At 43.4% G+C, this 14,241-nt stretch overlaps 1 protein-coding gene across 3 annotated transcripts; it reads right to left on the bottom strand.

Annotated features, from left to right (window-relative positions):
* Nucleotides 1-53: 53 nt before the first annotated feature.
* FAM104A (family with sequence similarity 104 member A) lies at nucleotides 54-14,112 on the bottom strand. 3 transcript variants are annotated; one of them, XM_057714867.1, is made up of 4 exons: nucleotides 13,870-14,107; nucleotides 9,247-9,346; nucleotides 2,695-2,757; nucleotides 54-725 (listed from the first exon to the last, which is right to left on the bottom strand). In XM_057714867.1, the coding sequence occupies exons 1-4, from the start codon at nucleotides 14,088-14,090 to the stop codon at nucleotides 480-482; spliced, it is 630 nt and encodes a 209-aa protein (XP_057570850.1). In that variant the 5' UTR covers nucleotides 14,091-14,107; the 3' UTR covers nucleotides 54-479. The 3 variants fall into 3 exon arrangements, with proteins under 3 accessions (XP_057570850.1, XP_057570851.1, XP_057570852.1); XM_057714868.1 differs by lacking the exon at nucleotides 2,695-2,757 and having other exon boundaries at nucleotides 13,870-14,112; XM_057714869.1 differs by lacking the exons at nucleotides 2,695-2,757; nucleotides 9,247-9,346 and having other exon boundaries at nucleotides 492-725.
* Between the last annotated feature and the right edge of the window lie 129 nt (nucleotides 14,113-14,241).

Genomic DNA, 14,241 nt, shown 5'->3' with positions numbered 1-14,241 from the left:
AACTTCAGTGCAAGACTGAATCAAGCTTTCTATGTTCTGGAAAAAAACTTAGGTTTTTTCATGGAAAGTAGATACTCTTTACTAGTTTATTGAATTTAAAAAATTGAAGATCCCACATTTTTAAAAGGCCATTTTACATAAAGTAGAATTTCTAACTGACGGATCTGGAAATCAGTCTGAACTGGACAAACTATGGATTAAACACACAGATGAGATTTCCTCCTCCTGTTAACCTTGCCATGGATGTGATACCCACCCTCAAAAGAATCCTATAAAAAACTGCTTCAAAGCCCCTTTGAAATCGCAATAGTGCAGCAAAACCACAAGTAAACAACGGCCTGTTAACCTGTTATTTCAAATATAGACTGAAAAGCCAACAGGCATTTTTTTTGTGCAACTTTTTTTTAAAACATCGTGAGTTGAAATATCAAATCTGCACAGCGCTGTCCCTTCACAGAAGGCAAGAAACTGCCGGCGCGTCATGTGGGAGGCCGTCCTCGGAGCTGTAGGCTGTGAAAGTGGGCCTCCTTCAGCGTCTGGTTGATGTGGAAGTAGGGGCCGTGGCCCAGCGCGGACGGCTCGGGCGCGGGCTGCGGGCTGCGGGGGCCGGCGGCGGCGGCCGGGTGGTTCAGGCCGCTCTCCGGCCCGCTGGCCCGGTCCGGGCTGTGGACGCCGCTGCCGCCGCCGCTGCTGCTGCTGCTGCCGCCGCTCTCGCTGCCGGAAGACTGCAACGGGGGAGAGACACGCGTCACGCGAGGCTGCGCGGGGCCCCGGGCGCTCCTGGGGCCCCCTGCACACACCCTGTCTGGGGCGACTGTTCCTTCTCGGCATCGAGACGCACAGCTGCGTCTTAGAGTCTACGGAGCGCGCTCACGCCCGGCCCGGGAGGCCGAGGGGCCCGCCGCCCGCGCCCGGGGACAGGCGGCCCCCGCGGCCTCCCCGTTCCTCGCGCACCTTCCCTGCCGGCTCTCAGGCTGCGTTCCCACCATTTCCCCAAATCACACAGGGGCCTTCTCAGCCCCCAGAGGGAGGCAAGGCTCACTGGCACAGGGTACGGAAAAGGTGTCCTCATCGTAAGTCAGGTGGCTTCTGGGCACACGTGAAAATGTTGACAGCTTTGTGCTTAGCATCTCATGGGCACGAAACTGTGTTCTCTGAAGGCAGAACACACCCTGAAAGACTCTGTTTTTCTTAACTGAGGTGTAGTTGCTGTACAACGTTATGTAAGTTACAGGGGTGCAATGCAGTGACTCATAGTTTTCAAAGGTCATATTTCATTTATAGCTATTATAAAATATTGGCTATACTGCCCGTGTTGTACAATATCTCCTTGTAGCTTATTTTATACCTAGTAGTTTGCACTATCCTGATAGACTGGAATATACTTCTTATAAAGTTATATTAGCATTTTCTATAGTTCCCCATGCGTATCTAATGTGCACACATATGCCTCATTTTCTTTTTAATGACTTGGTGTCTTAGTCATCTTGAAGAAGCTACTCAGAGTTCCCTGGTAAGAGTCACTCTCAGAAATCTCCTTCCTCCCAATGCTAGGATCCTAAAAGGGAAGAACTGGTAAGGATGGGTCCTTTTCAGAACTGCAGTATTTGACTATTTCTAATAAACGGCAACCCCAATAACTTGATCACCAGCCCCCCTCTCTATTTACAGCTCAACACAACATGGCGCTGGAAGGGATCGATGCATGAGGAAGTTAGCTTCTAGGGGTTAATAAGCTGGTGTATAATTTTTTAAAATTTTACCCTTTGATACTTCTAAGTTTATATTCCCTTAGACAAAAACACTGAGGTTTTTGTTTTTTTTTTAACTTTCCAGATTTTATTTGGTTGCACCAGGTCTTAGTTGTGGCTCACCACCTCCTTAGTTGTGGCATGTGAACTCTTAGTTGCAGCATGCATGTGGGATCTAGTTCCCTCACCAGGAACCAAACCTGGGCCCCCTGCACTGGGAGCGCAGAGTCTTAGCCACTGTGCCACCAGGGGAGTCCCCAAACACTGGTTTTGAAATGCCTACTTACAACCGTGTGAAATCTACATGAGGAAAAAAGACTGGAAAGAAACAGATCATAGAAGTTACGTGAAAATGGAGGGATGATAGTTGGTGATTTTTTCTACCCTTTACTACAACTTTTTTGCCATATGGTTATTATATATTTTCATTATAAAAGTATAAATAAAATGTTTCCAGATAGATACTTTAAAAGTGACTTTTAAAATGCTAGTTCTATCCATTTTTTGATCAAAAGTTATACCTAACAATATGTACACAGAGAAACATCTGAAATGGCAAAGAAAGCAATGTTCACAAAAGGCATCCTTTCTTAAGACTTAAACCAAGAATTATCATGGTCCACAGGTCATCTGGAGGCACTTGCACTTAACAAGCCACAAAGCCCACTGCCCACAGGTAGTAGGAGACAGCCTATCTTTCTACCAAAAAAAAATTCATGAAAGCATTACAATGAGCTGAATAAGGTCAGATGGCAGGGTTAGCAGCAGCAATTACATTTACTTAAAGGCTTAAGTCAAAGCCAATTCAAAAATAAAAATTGTGTAATTGTGTTCCATACGTCTTCCCTAACCTAGCGTAGAGTCAGCTAGGACTGCCGCTGGCACACCCGGCGAGGCCATGACGAGGTGACGAGCGGGTCACTACACTAGGGAAGAAACCCACCGCGCAGAGCACTTTGTTTCCTCTTAGTCTGTTTTCTTTACTGTTTCCCGTTACAGGTACTGTCTGAAAATTAAGGCAAGAACTAGAATCAGTTTCTTGTAAGTCAAGTTTCCCTCTCAAATTATGTTTCTTTCACACTATAATAGCAAAGGTGACACCATTATGAGAAAAGATGAAAGTTCTTTAAATAGGTTAAAAAAGATTGCTGTACACAGTAACTGTTAAAAAGGGGAGAGAGCGGGACAGATATACCTGCAATTTCTAGTCCATTTTAAGTATCTTGTAACTCGGATTTTTAAAGACATGTATAAAAAGGTTCAGGATGGCCTTGTTTATAATAGCTAAAAATGGGAAACAACCTAAATGTCTAAAAATAGGGAAGCTAGTTAAACTATAGTATATGTATACATGAAGTAAAATACATGAATTATAATCCATGACGATGAAATTCTCTTCAGCTGGTAACAGTGACAATAGAGATGTGCATATAGCAAGGGAGGAGATCTTTCACATCTGTTTTCCAGGTTACAAAACAACATATAGTATGTCTGCTGGATTTAAAGTGTACTATACATCTTCTTTAATGTATACATATATGTACACCAAAAATATTCTGGAAGGATATACATGCCAAAATATTTAGAATTCAGACCTCCTACTATAAAAAAAAAAATCTTTATTTTCTATAGCTTCTACAAAAAATACTTCTTTTGAGGGCAAAATACAGTCACGAGTAAGAGAACAAAAGAGTGCTACAACAGTGGAGAGTAAGGTCTTCAGCTACTTTTAACTTCAAAACTGAGACTTAAAAAAAAATACACTGATACTGTTGATAAGATTTTCGGAAGACTGTTTTGCCTCCTGTAACAGCTTAATCCTAAACTGCTTCAGCTGAATCACCAGTAGACAGCGGGCTGATGATGCTTTTGGACGAAGAGAGAACCTATACAGAACCTGGGAATCTGAGTGAATGCACGTTGTACGTTATTTTAATACACATAAAACATTACACGCATACTGTCATTAAAGGGAAGAACAATGCATCTCTTTCAAAGGTGCACTGGTTCCTATTTTCTGCCTACTCAGACCAGTCTTGGCACTATCGGGGCTTCAGGGATTATCTCACCATCTACAGATGGGCCAGTAGCAACCAGCGTTACAAAGAAAACAGTGCAACATGGGTGATTGTTCTGTGAAACTTTTTTGCAATGATGCGCAAGTATATTTGGTACGTAATGGTCACAAATAAAGCATTTCTATGGGACTGGGTCAGAAAGTTTGAAAGTTACTGTGACAGGTCTTAGTGCTGTCAGCCATCAAAGTGGTCTAACTACACGCTAAAGGGAAGACCATTATCTCCTTTTAACCCTAAAGGCATAAAACCGCATTTTAACTCTGGATCAGAGCCTTAAGATATATGCGTAAGTAAATCATTTTCTCTTATAAAACCAGAAAACTTGAGATAGGAAAAAAATTCTATTTCCCCCACTTAGTGGAGCTTTTCCGTATCAGATTGCCTGGGGGACAGAGTTGAAGAGAAGGGAGAAGTACTAGAAAGAGTTTTCAGGAGCCTTGAGAGAAGGTAGAGCAGAGAAAAGGCAGAGGGACACTCACTCTTTGGCAGAAAGAATATATATTGGTCGGCCAAAAAGTTCATTCAGATTTTTCTGTAACATCTTCCAGAAAAACTTGAATGAACTTTTTTGGCCAACCCACTATAAATTGTGGAGCAGAGGACACAGAAATTGAAGTTCATCTTCTTAGTCCAAAGGGCTCAAAACATACAGCAGAGGTAAAGAGCTCCGGGTCCCTCAGCTAGGCCTGCCCTGAATTTTATTTTCCGAAGGTGTGAAGTCAGTTTAAGAGAAAAGCCCATTTATACCCATGGTAGAAACAAAATAACTCTCAAGACTCTTTCTACTAATAACCTTTAGAAAGTCCCCCAGGCGGGACTGTTAATTAGTGGGTCTCTGCTCCATAAAAAGAGCCAGAGTATATGTGTATATTTATTACCTAGAACTGTAAGCTTTCTCTTAATTAGAAAAGCAGATCAATGGCGTATTTTATTTTCTTTCAAGCCCCAGCTTCCCCTCACATCCACCTCCCTGTTTGGTGGTGCTTTTAATTTGCGTGAGCCTCACAAGAAAGAAGTCTTGCTCTCTGCACCACACACTCCATCCCTGGAGTCAGAATGAAGTTCACGCTAAGGCCACTGCAGAATCTGAATTTCATGTGAGATGATCCCAGCCAAGCCTGTCAGAGCTTCTAAGGTGAGACTGTGCTTCTAAGTGCCCAGTGATTTCAGAGCGCTCCAGGTCTGCTGTTACCAGTGAGACCCTGAGACTCCAAACGCATTCAGTGGGCTACTTAAAACCACTTTCCAAACAAGCAAGGGAAGAAATAGAGGAGGTTACTTCTCTGTGTCAAGGAGTAAGTGGCGTATTCTTACAAGACAAAGCTGGACCCCAGCACCTGTTTGAAGTTCCTGCCTAAAAACATGTACGTGTCCTCATTACTGGACAGACCCCATTCAGTTTCAATAGGAAGCTGCTTGGGGGAGCTCTGCTTGCTGTGAGTTGATGCAACACATTACAAATATTTCAAGGACCTGAACTGTGAGCAAGCACGCTACAAGTCAGGCTGACTTTCAGAAGGACTGCTCCTCCATTTTGAATGGATCTTTTGAGAAGTTAATTTCAGAGTTAATTTGCTACAAGGTTTTAAACACACGACCTTAACCCAGAATCAGCCAAAACAGCTTTGTCTCTGAGGCAGATTAAGGAGGAGAGTGAGTGAAAACAGCCTTAAAATAACTTCTTTAAAAATTACCCTAAGTATCCCCATAGTCATCTAAGTTCCACTGCTAAAAAAAAGTCACCTAACATCCTGCAAATTCTTATCAGTTAAAACAAATGGATTTGTAGAATCCTAATTTTAATGACACATGGATTCCCCTGCTTCTGTTACGTTTTTGTCATGCTTCTACACTCCAACTAAGAATACCCTTGGGATTTTAGGGTTATGACATCAAAGATTTTCCCTTGTAGTAGAGACAAGAAAAAATAGAGGCTGTTCCAATTAAACACCTCTGTTTTATTTCCACAATTGCTCACTCTCTACTTGCTGTTACTTTACAGTGATTTTAAAAAATCAAAACAGTCTTGGTATTAAAGGTATTAAAAATAATGAGGGTCTTTGTGTTTCAAAAAGGTGCTGCTTTCATTCACTCAGGCAGCAGCACTTCTTCTAAGGCATATACCTACATACCAGAAGCTGGACTTACTGGGAGTGTCTAGTGTAACTTTCAGATAAAGATATTCAAGCCGGAAATAAAGAGCTTTATTCTTACACATAAAGCTATGATTCAAACTCAAACGGCCAGCCTAAGAAAACAGATTTAAGTAAGTTAAATCTAGCTAGTTTTTACCCATCCAATAACTGTCTGAGGGCAGGGAACGGAGCTACTTGTGTAAAGGACCCAACAGGAAGATGCAAAGTGACAAATCACTTCGCTTCCTACTACTCACCAGAGAGAAAAACGAACATGCCTTAGACATTAACCATCAGGAATCATGTAGAATGGCTTTCAGAAAACTTTTGTATTCCTATACCTGTAAATTTTACCTCAATTTAAAAAACAAATAGTATCCTAAGGCTCACAAGTCATTAAATCTAAGTCACTGAAGTTAAAATTCAAGATCTTCAATGCAAACATCTGAGTTTTGAAAAAAACACTAGACCCCAATTTCCTTACTTTTTGTAGCTAGAAAGCAATTTTAGGTTTCTAAATACCATATCAGAGCATTTACGTGGAAAAATATTTTCGAGCTAAAAGACAAGGGGAGGAAAGTTATCCTTCTCTGTTCCTACGATTCCAGAGTAGGACCTAGCAGCCCCTGGATATTTGGCAAAGGCCCCCAGAACATCCCACCTGTCTTCTGGGAGGCGGCACACACCGTGGTTAGAGCCAGCAGCTCACACTCAGACTCTGGGGCTCACCCACCTGCCTCTCACCAGCTGTGTATCTTCGGGCAAGTGACTTTATTTTTCTGTGCCCCAATGTTTTTCAGTTGAAAAGTAGAGATCCTAATACCCACCAAAATGACGGGAAGAAAATGTACAAGTAGATTCAAAGTTTCTCTTTACATAACTAACCTGGCAAGTTGGTTCACATTCTTCAGCTTCCTAGAATTTAGGAAAAAAGAGGCCCATACTCTCTCCATTTTACAGACAAGCATGACTGACTTGTGGCACAGTTCACAATCATTCAAACACCTCGTGTCTCATGTCCCACAGCTTGCCAACATTATTACATTTAGGAGAAAAAGGTGAGCTTTGGAAATTAATTATAAATAACTTTTAAATCTCTCTTACAATGAAAACTACTTCCAAATGAAAGTTGTTCCTCACGTTACAAGAAGAAAATTCTAAACTTAAGTATTTCAAGAAAGACATGGGAAATGGTTTCTCTCAACTGAGTTAGTCTTCTAAGGAAACTTACATTATTGGTCCTACCTTAGAGTTAAAAGATACTGTTTTCGTTAATAGTATACTTTATCATGTAAATTAATAAAATCAAGAATCCACTAGTAAAGACTTATTTTATTATTTTCCCCTTCATACGCAATGGTCAACAGGCAGCCAAATGTCCCTACTCTGGGTATTTTTATGCTATAAACATACCGATCGACTCCAGCAGTTACAGTTTAATTACTCAGGGCTTAACTTCCCATTTTAAAGACTTCCCCCTGCCTTCTGCTGCTCCAGCTCTCCCAGGGTTCACTCAGACTCATTACTCAGCACCAGATGCCAGTAAAGGTGCTGACACAGCGGGGGCGGGGGGCATGACTGCCCATGAGGGGTCTACCACTGAGTTCGTTACCAGGACAGGTTAAATAAAAAGTACCTGTGTCGACTATAACTTATTACAAGGACAATCCAGTCCATCCTTCAGACTAATGACTACAGAGAGGTTTAACCACTGAATTTTTTTTGGACAAATGAGAACCAGACACATGAACCCACAGGCTGAACAACAATACACTGTTTTCTTCTGTGAGACCAAAGCACGGGTATTAGAGAGGAAGTGAAGGGCATTCTCTACAAATAGCAATTAAAACCAAACCAAAACTAATATACTAATATACTAAGAAGTATTACTCAAAATAAGAGATCAGAAGTGTTTGATTTTTTTAAAAAATGACAATTTACACTCCTGTTCTCAAACATCAAAATTGCAGACATAGGGAAAAAAGATCAATACAAAAAAAGATCTACTGTATCTTTGAACTAATGCAAATCTCATATAGCAGGACTGACATACAGACACAAGAAATACTCATGGTGATACCATGAAAGTAATCACCACATACTCTCCTTAGTGAAGTCTTATAACTCAAAAGAATAATGGAAACTTAACTCTGTTAGTTTTATCATTAGATCTTCATGGCAGCCTCTAATCTTTGGTTTTCTTCCATCTTTGAGATTCCTTACTTATCACATTAACCAAAAACTCAATAACTTTTCTGTTCATCTTAAGAAGAAGAAAAAAAAAGGAAAAAAAAGGTGATAGGAAGATTTAAAAATTTAGGGGAATAAAAGCTACAGAAATGTAAATCTCCACGTAGAAGGATCTAGTCTGCACTGGCGCATCAGCTGCTCCTGAATGAGTTACTGATTTTCCCCTCGAGGGAGTTACTCTGGGTCTGGTAAAGACTGGATATACGTCAAATCCTATTATTTAGAACTAATTAAAGTACAAATTATTTTGGTTGTGCAAGAATTGTGATTTATGGAATTCTGCTTTAAGTGATGAGGCTACAGCTTAGGAATCTTTGCCACTGAGGACTTTCTCTCTTAGGGTGACAGCTATTAAGGGTCAAATCTTTAGCTGCATAATTTAATACCAGCATCCCTTCAATGTCAGCTTCCTTACTGCGCTGCAGACCAGGCATTCAAGTGCACAGTGGGCATACTGAAGCACCCCGGAAACCAAAGCTCAGGAGCTCTTTAGCCCTCCCCTCTCCCCCTGCTCCACTCTGCCTCCCGCAGGGGCTCTTCTTAGAACAGGATGAAAACATAAAAACACTTTCAAAAATAGGGCTCTGCATACACAGACATTATATATTTTGAATGCTTATATAGTTTCTCTTAAAAACACGGAAAGCCTATCTTTAAAAGACACGGAAGCAGCAAAATATACTTGTTTTAAGGACAATGAGTGTTTACAAACTATTAGAGAATAAGTTGGCTTCTGAAATACCACATGGGGTTTCAAAGGTCCATAAAACTTCTAACATACAAATTCCAGGGTTTGTGTATATATGACTCTGTGTAGACACAGGCCATTTTCCTGGGGACAGGGTGTGTATCTTCCTCAAAAAGGCCATGACTCAAAAAAAAAAAAAAAAGGTTAAAAACACTGCAATCAAGTAAAATCACTTTTCTTTACTCAAAGAATAATCATAAAGAATAATTATAATTACACGAAAGTAACTGGCTTGCTTAGCTCAATCAATGAAAATAGCAAATTCTCTTGACCACACTTCCTACCTCCGTGTCCCAGGAATCGTGAAAGACAGGGTTTCTACTACTCCTTTTCGTCTGGGGGGGAAGATGGTGGTCTTCCTCGCTGCCATTCCTTCTCCTTTTCCTGAAATTAAATCACAAGAAGAAAAAAAAAATATCCAACAACTGATTTTCCAGACACTTCAAACTATACACCATGACAACATATACACTTGCCCTGAAAAAACCTAAAATCAGCATATGATACCCCACCAGGTAAAAAGTGAGAAGCGCATCATCCCTGGACACGAAGGGCCAAAGCATAAAACAGCAGCGGCAAGGTCGAGCTGAAATTAGTACAAGTTCTAAAAAGAAGCTTGACGATTTTAAATTTCTGCAGGAAGACATTAGTGACTAAGCACTCAAACTCCACCTAATTTAGGTGATCTTTTCCTACATTTCCTGAAATTACAATTCCAAGTTCCCTAATTTTACTCCTGCCCACATGACGACATCTAAGACAGGAGTGACTGCCATTGCCTACTTATGTTTAAAATCCTTACAAAAACGGTGCCACACATGACTAGCATCAGAGGCTCGTGGTACCCTCTAATCTTTCATTTTCTTTCATCCCTGATTTTTCTCCAATTATCACACAAACACAAAAGCTCTCTGCCCTCTAACGTGTTAAATTACCTTTCTGGACAATCGCTGGAAAGGCTGCTCTTGGACACATTAACTTGATTATTCTGGCTACACCACCTGCTATTATGAGAGAAGTTACTTCACCAGGTTGTTACTGGGAGATTGTAGCACCAGCCACTTAAAATGTCCAGGTTTAAAGGATAAAACCCACATATTTCTCAGGCAAGCGTTCTGAGATGTACAAGAGACAAATTTTTTATGTTTTCTATGCAAGAATCAAGTGCTGTCAGGACTCCTAAACCCCAGTTAGAAAATAGAAATTAAAGGAGATACGATTTTAAGTCAAATTGCATTGAACTGTGCTGTCTAATACAGTAGCCAAGAGATATATTGGGTTGGCCGAAAAGTTTGTTCAGGTTGTTCCATAAGATCATACAGAAAAGCCCGAACAAACTTTTTCGACAACCCAATATTTGTTAATTTAAATTTAAATTAATTAAGATGAAATAAAATTTAAAATCCAGTTCCTTGATCACGCTGGCCACACTTTCAGTGCTCAACGGCCACCTGTAGCTGGCGGCGACTGTATGGGACGCACAGATACAGGACGTTCCTGCCACTGCAGAAAATTCTCCTGGGCAGTGCTGGCTAGAGGCCAACTTCTACAAAGCAGCATAATCTATTACAATGAAAACTCTTCAGGGTTCAAGTGTCTATAGCTCAAGGGGAAAAGAGCTTCTTAGAAAGTACTGAATTTGAACATACAGTATCTTCTACACAGGTGCACCTCCTGTGTGAGAAGGGTGGCAGGCGCTCAACCCTAAGGCTCTGAGTTGAGGTCTGGACGTGGGCGAAGATTTAAGTTCTCACCCCACGCTCAATCCTCTGTACCTGTGAGTACATCTAACGTCATTCATGAACGGGTTTGGATCCAGCTCAGGCTTGGAGCGATAAATAACGGGTGTGTGGTTCTGATGAGGCATTAGCCAACCGGCAGAGGGCCACCCCACTTCCCTCCTGCTAAGACTCCGTTGTTTGTAAAATAAGATCTCCTAACCTTTCTCTCCAGAGCTGAGGTCTTATCTTGAAGTACTGGAGGTTAAAAACTAGATCAACCTCAGGTTTTAACTATCCTTACAGGGATGTGCTAGTTGAACCAAGAAATTGCTACGTTCATCCTAACACAGGCACTTACAGAGCACTGTCGGATGGAAGGCCAGCTGACGTGCAAAGAGAAACTCCTCAAGTGACAGTGTGTTGGTCCCCAAACTCCTCTTTTATCAGTGTGCCAACAGCTGATTGTGTGTGGGCTGCTGAGTCACTCTAACTAAACTCCTGAGCCTGACCAAAACTTTCCAAATTCCTCATTTATAATGTAGGATAAAATATATCTTTCTAGTGACAAGAACATGAATGTCAAGAGGATGGGCTGGTTCTGAAGATTTCGATTAAACTCTGGGAAAGTCGCATGAAATATCCTGCCCCATAATCAGCTGATTTCTCCATGTACCAAAAATCATCTCTCTGGCCTCTTGGGAGTCCTCTCCTTTGCATAGTGCTGGATTAAGAATGAGCTCTACCTGTTCTTCATTCTCCTTTTCCTAGGCTCTGTGCAGATTTCATCCCTGAAACATTTCTCTTTCAGCAACATCATTAATAACGTACAAAACTACAGCTTCAGGCTCAACCCTGCCCACACACCAGTCAGATCGCAACTTTCAACATGAATGGTGTAGACCAGGTCACAATCTGAGCAGCCACCCTATAACTGATTACATTCTCCCTAGCCATCTAGTTAGATTATTCTTTAGCAGCTGCTACTTCTAAGGATGGCAGAATACATCACTTTCCATCATTTCATTTCTCTCCAGTCTTCCTGTCATCTCCTAGAGACTGAGCATAGAAGAAATCCTGGAGTACAAAGACAGGTGGTTTTCAAACTTTCAAACTTTTTAAAAAAAGCAACAGAACTCTTTCCTCCTACCAAATACAAACAAAAAAACATGCAAACCTCAAAACTCTCAATTTATATGAGATAAAGCATCTGTTTTAATTAAAGTAGGAGCCTCCCTCCCACACACCCACGCATCTTACAGTTTGAAAAACCACTGTCTTAGACCTTCATCTTAAAATTCAAGAAACAGATCCAGAGACCGGAAGGGACTTGGAGATGCTAAGATAGCCAGAGCTCGTCCATCATACTCCGTGACACAGGGGTGCAGAGAAACCCCCACCAAGTCAAATGACTTCTTTTACAGTAAAGAAATCACCATGTCGAGATTGTATGAACTAGATAAAAGAAACCTGCTACTAATATAAGCACATTCAGATTATTCGTGTACAGCACTGGATAAAAAGAATCTTTTTCTAAGAAATACTTAAGACATTTTCAGATATGTGAGACATTCCAAGGGACTACTGGAAGTACAAACTGGGTTTGGAAAGGAGAAAATGGCAGTTAGATCAGGCTTACTGTACCTAAGGATCTTATGACTAATTCCAGTAGCAAGTTGGTAGACTGGGCCCCTACTTTCAAATTTAGTCCACTCTTTTTTTTTTTTTAATATTTATTTGGTTGCGCCAGGTCTTAGTTGTGACTTGCATGTGGAGATCTAGTTCCTTAGTTGTGGCATACGCACTCTTATTTGTGGCATGCATGTGCGGTGCATGTGGGGATCTAGTCCCACTGACCAGGGATCAAGCCCAGGCTCCCTGCACTTGAAGCGCAGAGTCTTAACCACCGAGCAACCAGGGAAGTCCCCACTCTCCTTTTATATACAAGTAGAGGTTTTATGCTCCACTCATTACATGACCCAAATCAATATGCAGAAGTCTGGAGAACCCTAGATTTTCACTATTGGCCCAAATAACTTCAAGATGCTTACCAGAATCTCAACCCCATGAATTCACTATACTCCAGAATAGGGTGCTGGAGGAAAGGCTGTCAATTACATTCAAAACCAATGAAAACACAGAAGGACATGAAAAGATCCAGCATAACCTTCCAGTCTTAATTCACTTACGCCTCCGCGAGACTATTACGGAATAAAGGGAAAGAGTAATGAACCTAGAAAGACCCAGGTTAAATCAACTGAACTCTCTACATCTATTTCCTCATCAGGAACATGAAAGATTGAAGTTGATGATCTAGAGTTTTCAGTTCAAACTCCACCATGAGGGATTTTTCTTATTTCGAATAAAGCCGGTCCTCTTCATTCTGGGGAACAAACGCCAACTTTCTCCTCCCCACCTGTTTACAGAAGGAAATGAGGAAAAAAAGAAAAACCGTAGCTTGGTCCGGACTGTCCTCAGTCCACGTCGAGGAATCACAACACCCCCTGAGTTAAGACCTGGGTCCAGGCTCGGAGGAGAAGCGGTGCATCCCGATGTCATCCTCTCTCCCCGCCTTCAGAGTCAAACGGCTCCGCATCCCAACAGTTTAGAATCCCGCCGGTTCTCAGTGCTACAGCCCAGAGAGAATGCACAAGCGACTCCTGGTCCTTGGCCCTTCTGTACTCACAGCCGCCCAGGGCGCAAGTTCTCCGGTCTACCCTAACCCTCCCCTGCTGCAGGGCTAAGCCCAAGCCTTCCTTCCGACCTTAGGGAGCCCGGCTCCCCGCCCCGTCCCCTCACAGACGCCCTAGGGGCCCCTCTCGAAGATCAGGCATTCCTCCCATCCCCCCACCCTCCTAAATTTAGGGCAGGGAAGCTTCAGAGCCACCGTCTCTCTTCCGGGACCGACCACATTTCACCTCAAATAGGGAACGACGCGGGGGAGGGGGGCAATGGGGTCGAGGGAGACCTGGGCCCCGGCGAGTCACTCCGGCAGCGCCGCCAGGGACCCAGGACCCGGCCACTCGCGCATCCCTCTCGCCTCCTCCCCGGGACGGCGGGGCGCCCGGGCGGAAACGCGCAGGCCCCCCGCTCGGTCGGACCCCGCACCGCGCGCCCCCCCGGCTCCATCCCTCAAGACACAGCATCCGGCGAGCAGCTGGGAAGGAAGGGGGCCCTCGGCGGTCTCACCTGGGGCGGAGGCGCTCGCTCATGGCAGCCGACGGGGGCGAGCGACGCGACACGGCTCCGCGAGGAGCGGGAACAGAAGGCGTCGCGTCCCGGCGGCCGCCACGCCCACCCCCTCGGGCCTTGGCTCTTGCCGCGGCTCTGGTGGAAGCAGCCGGCGGTGAGCACCCCTCGGCGGGATCCGTACCACCGCTACTTCCGGCGTCTGCTCCGCGCCCCCCCATGTCGCAGCCGCCTTGGTACCGCCCTCCCGCGGCTGCGCAGTGGTGTGATTTCCCCCCCCCCCCAGGCCGCCGCCGTCGCCGACGCCGCGCAGACCGGTAACCCCGCCCACTGGAAGAGGCGGGCTCGGGGCGGGGGAGGGGTGGAGAGGAA

This window comes from Hippopotamus amphibius, chromosome 17, assembly GCF_030028045.1.
Source record: "Hippopotamus amphibius kiboko isolate mHipAmp2 chromosome 17, mHipAmp2.hap2, whole genome shotgun sequence".
Taxonomy (NCBI): domain Eukaryota; kingdom Metazoa; phylum Chordata; class Mammalia; order Artiodactyla; family Hippopotamidae; genus Hippopotamus; species Hippopotamus amphibius.
Note: the sequence above shows the minus strand (reverse complement) of the source record. Positions and strands in the feature narration are given on the sequence as shown.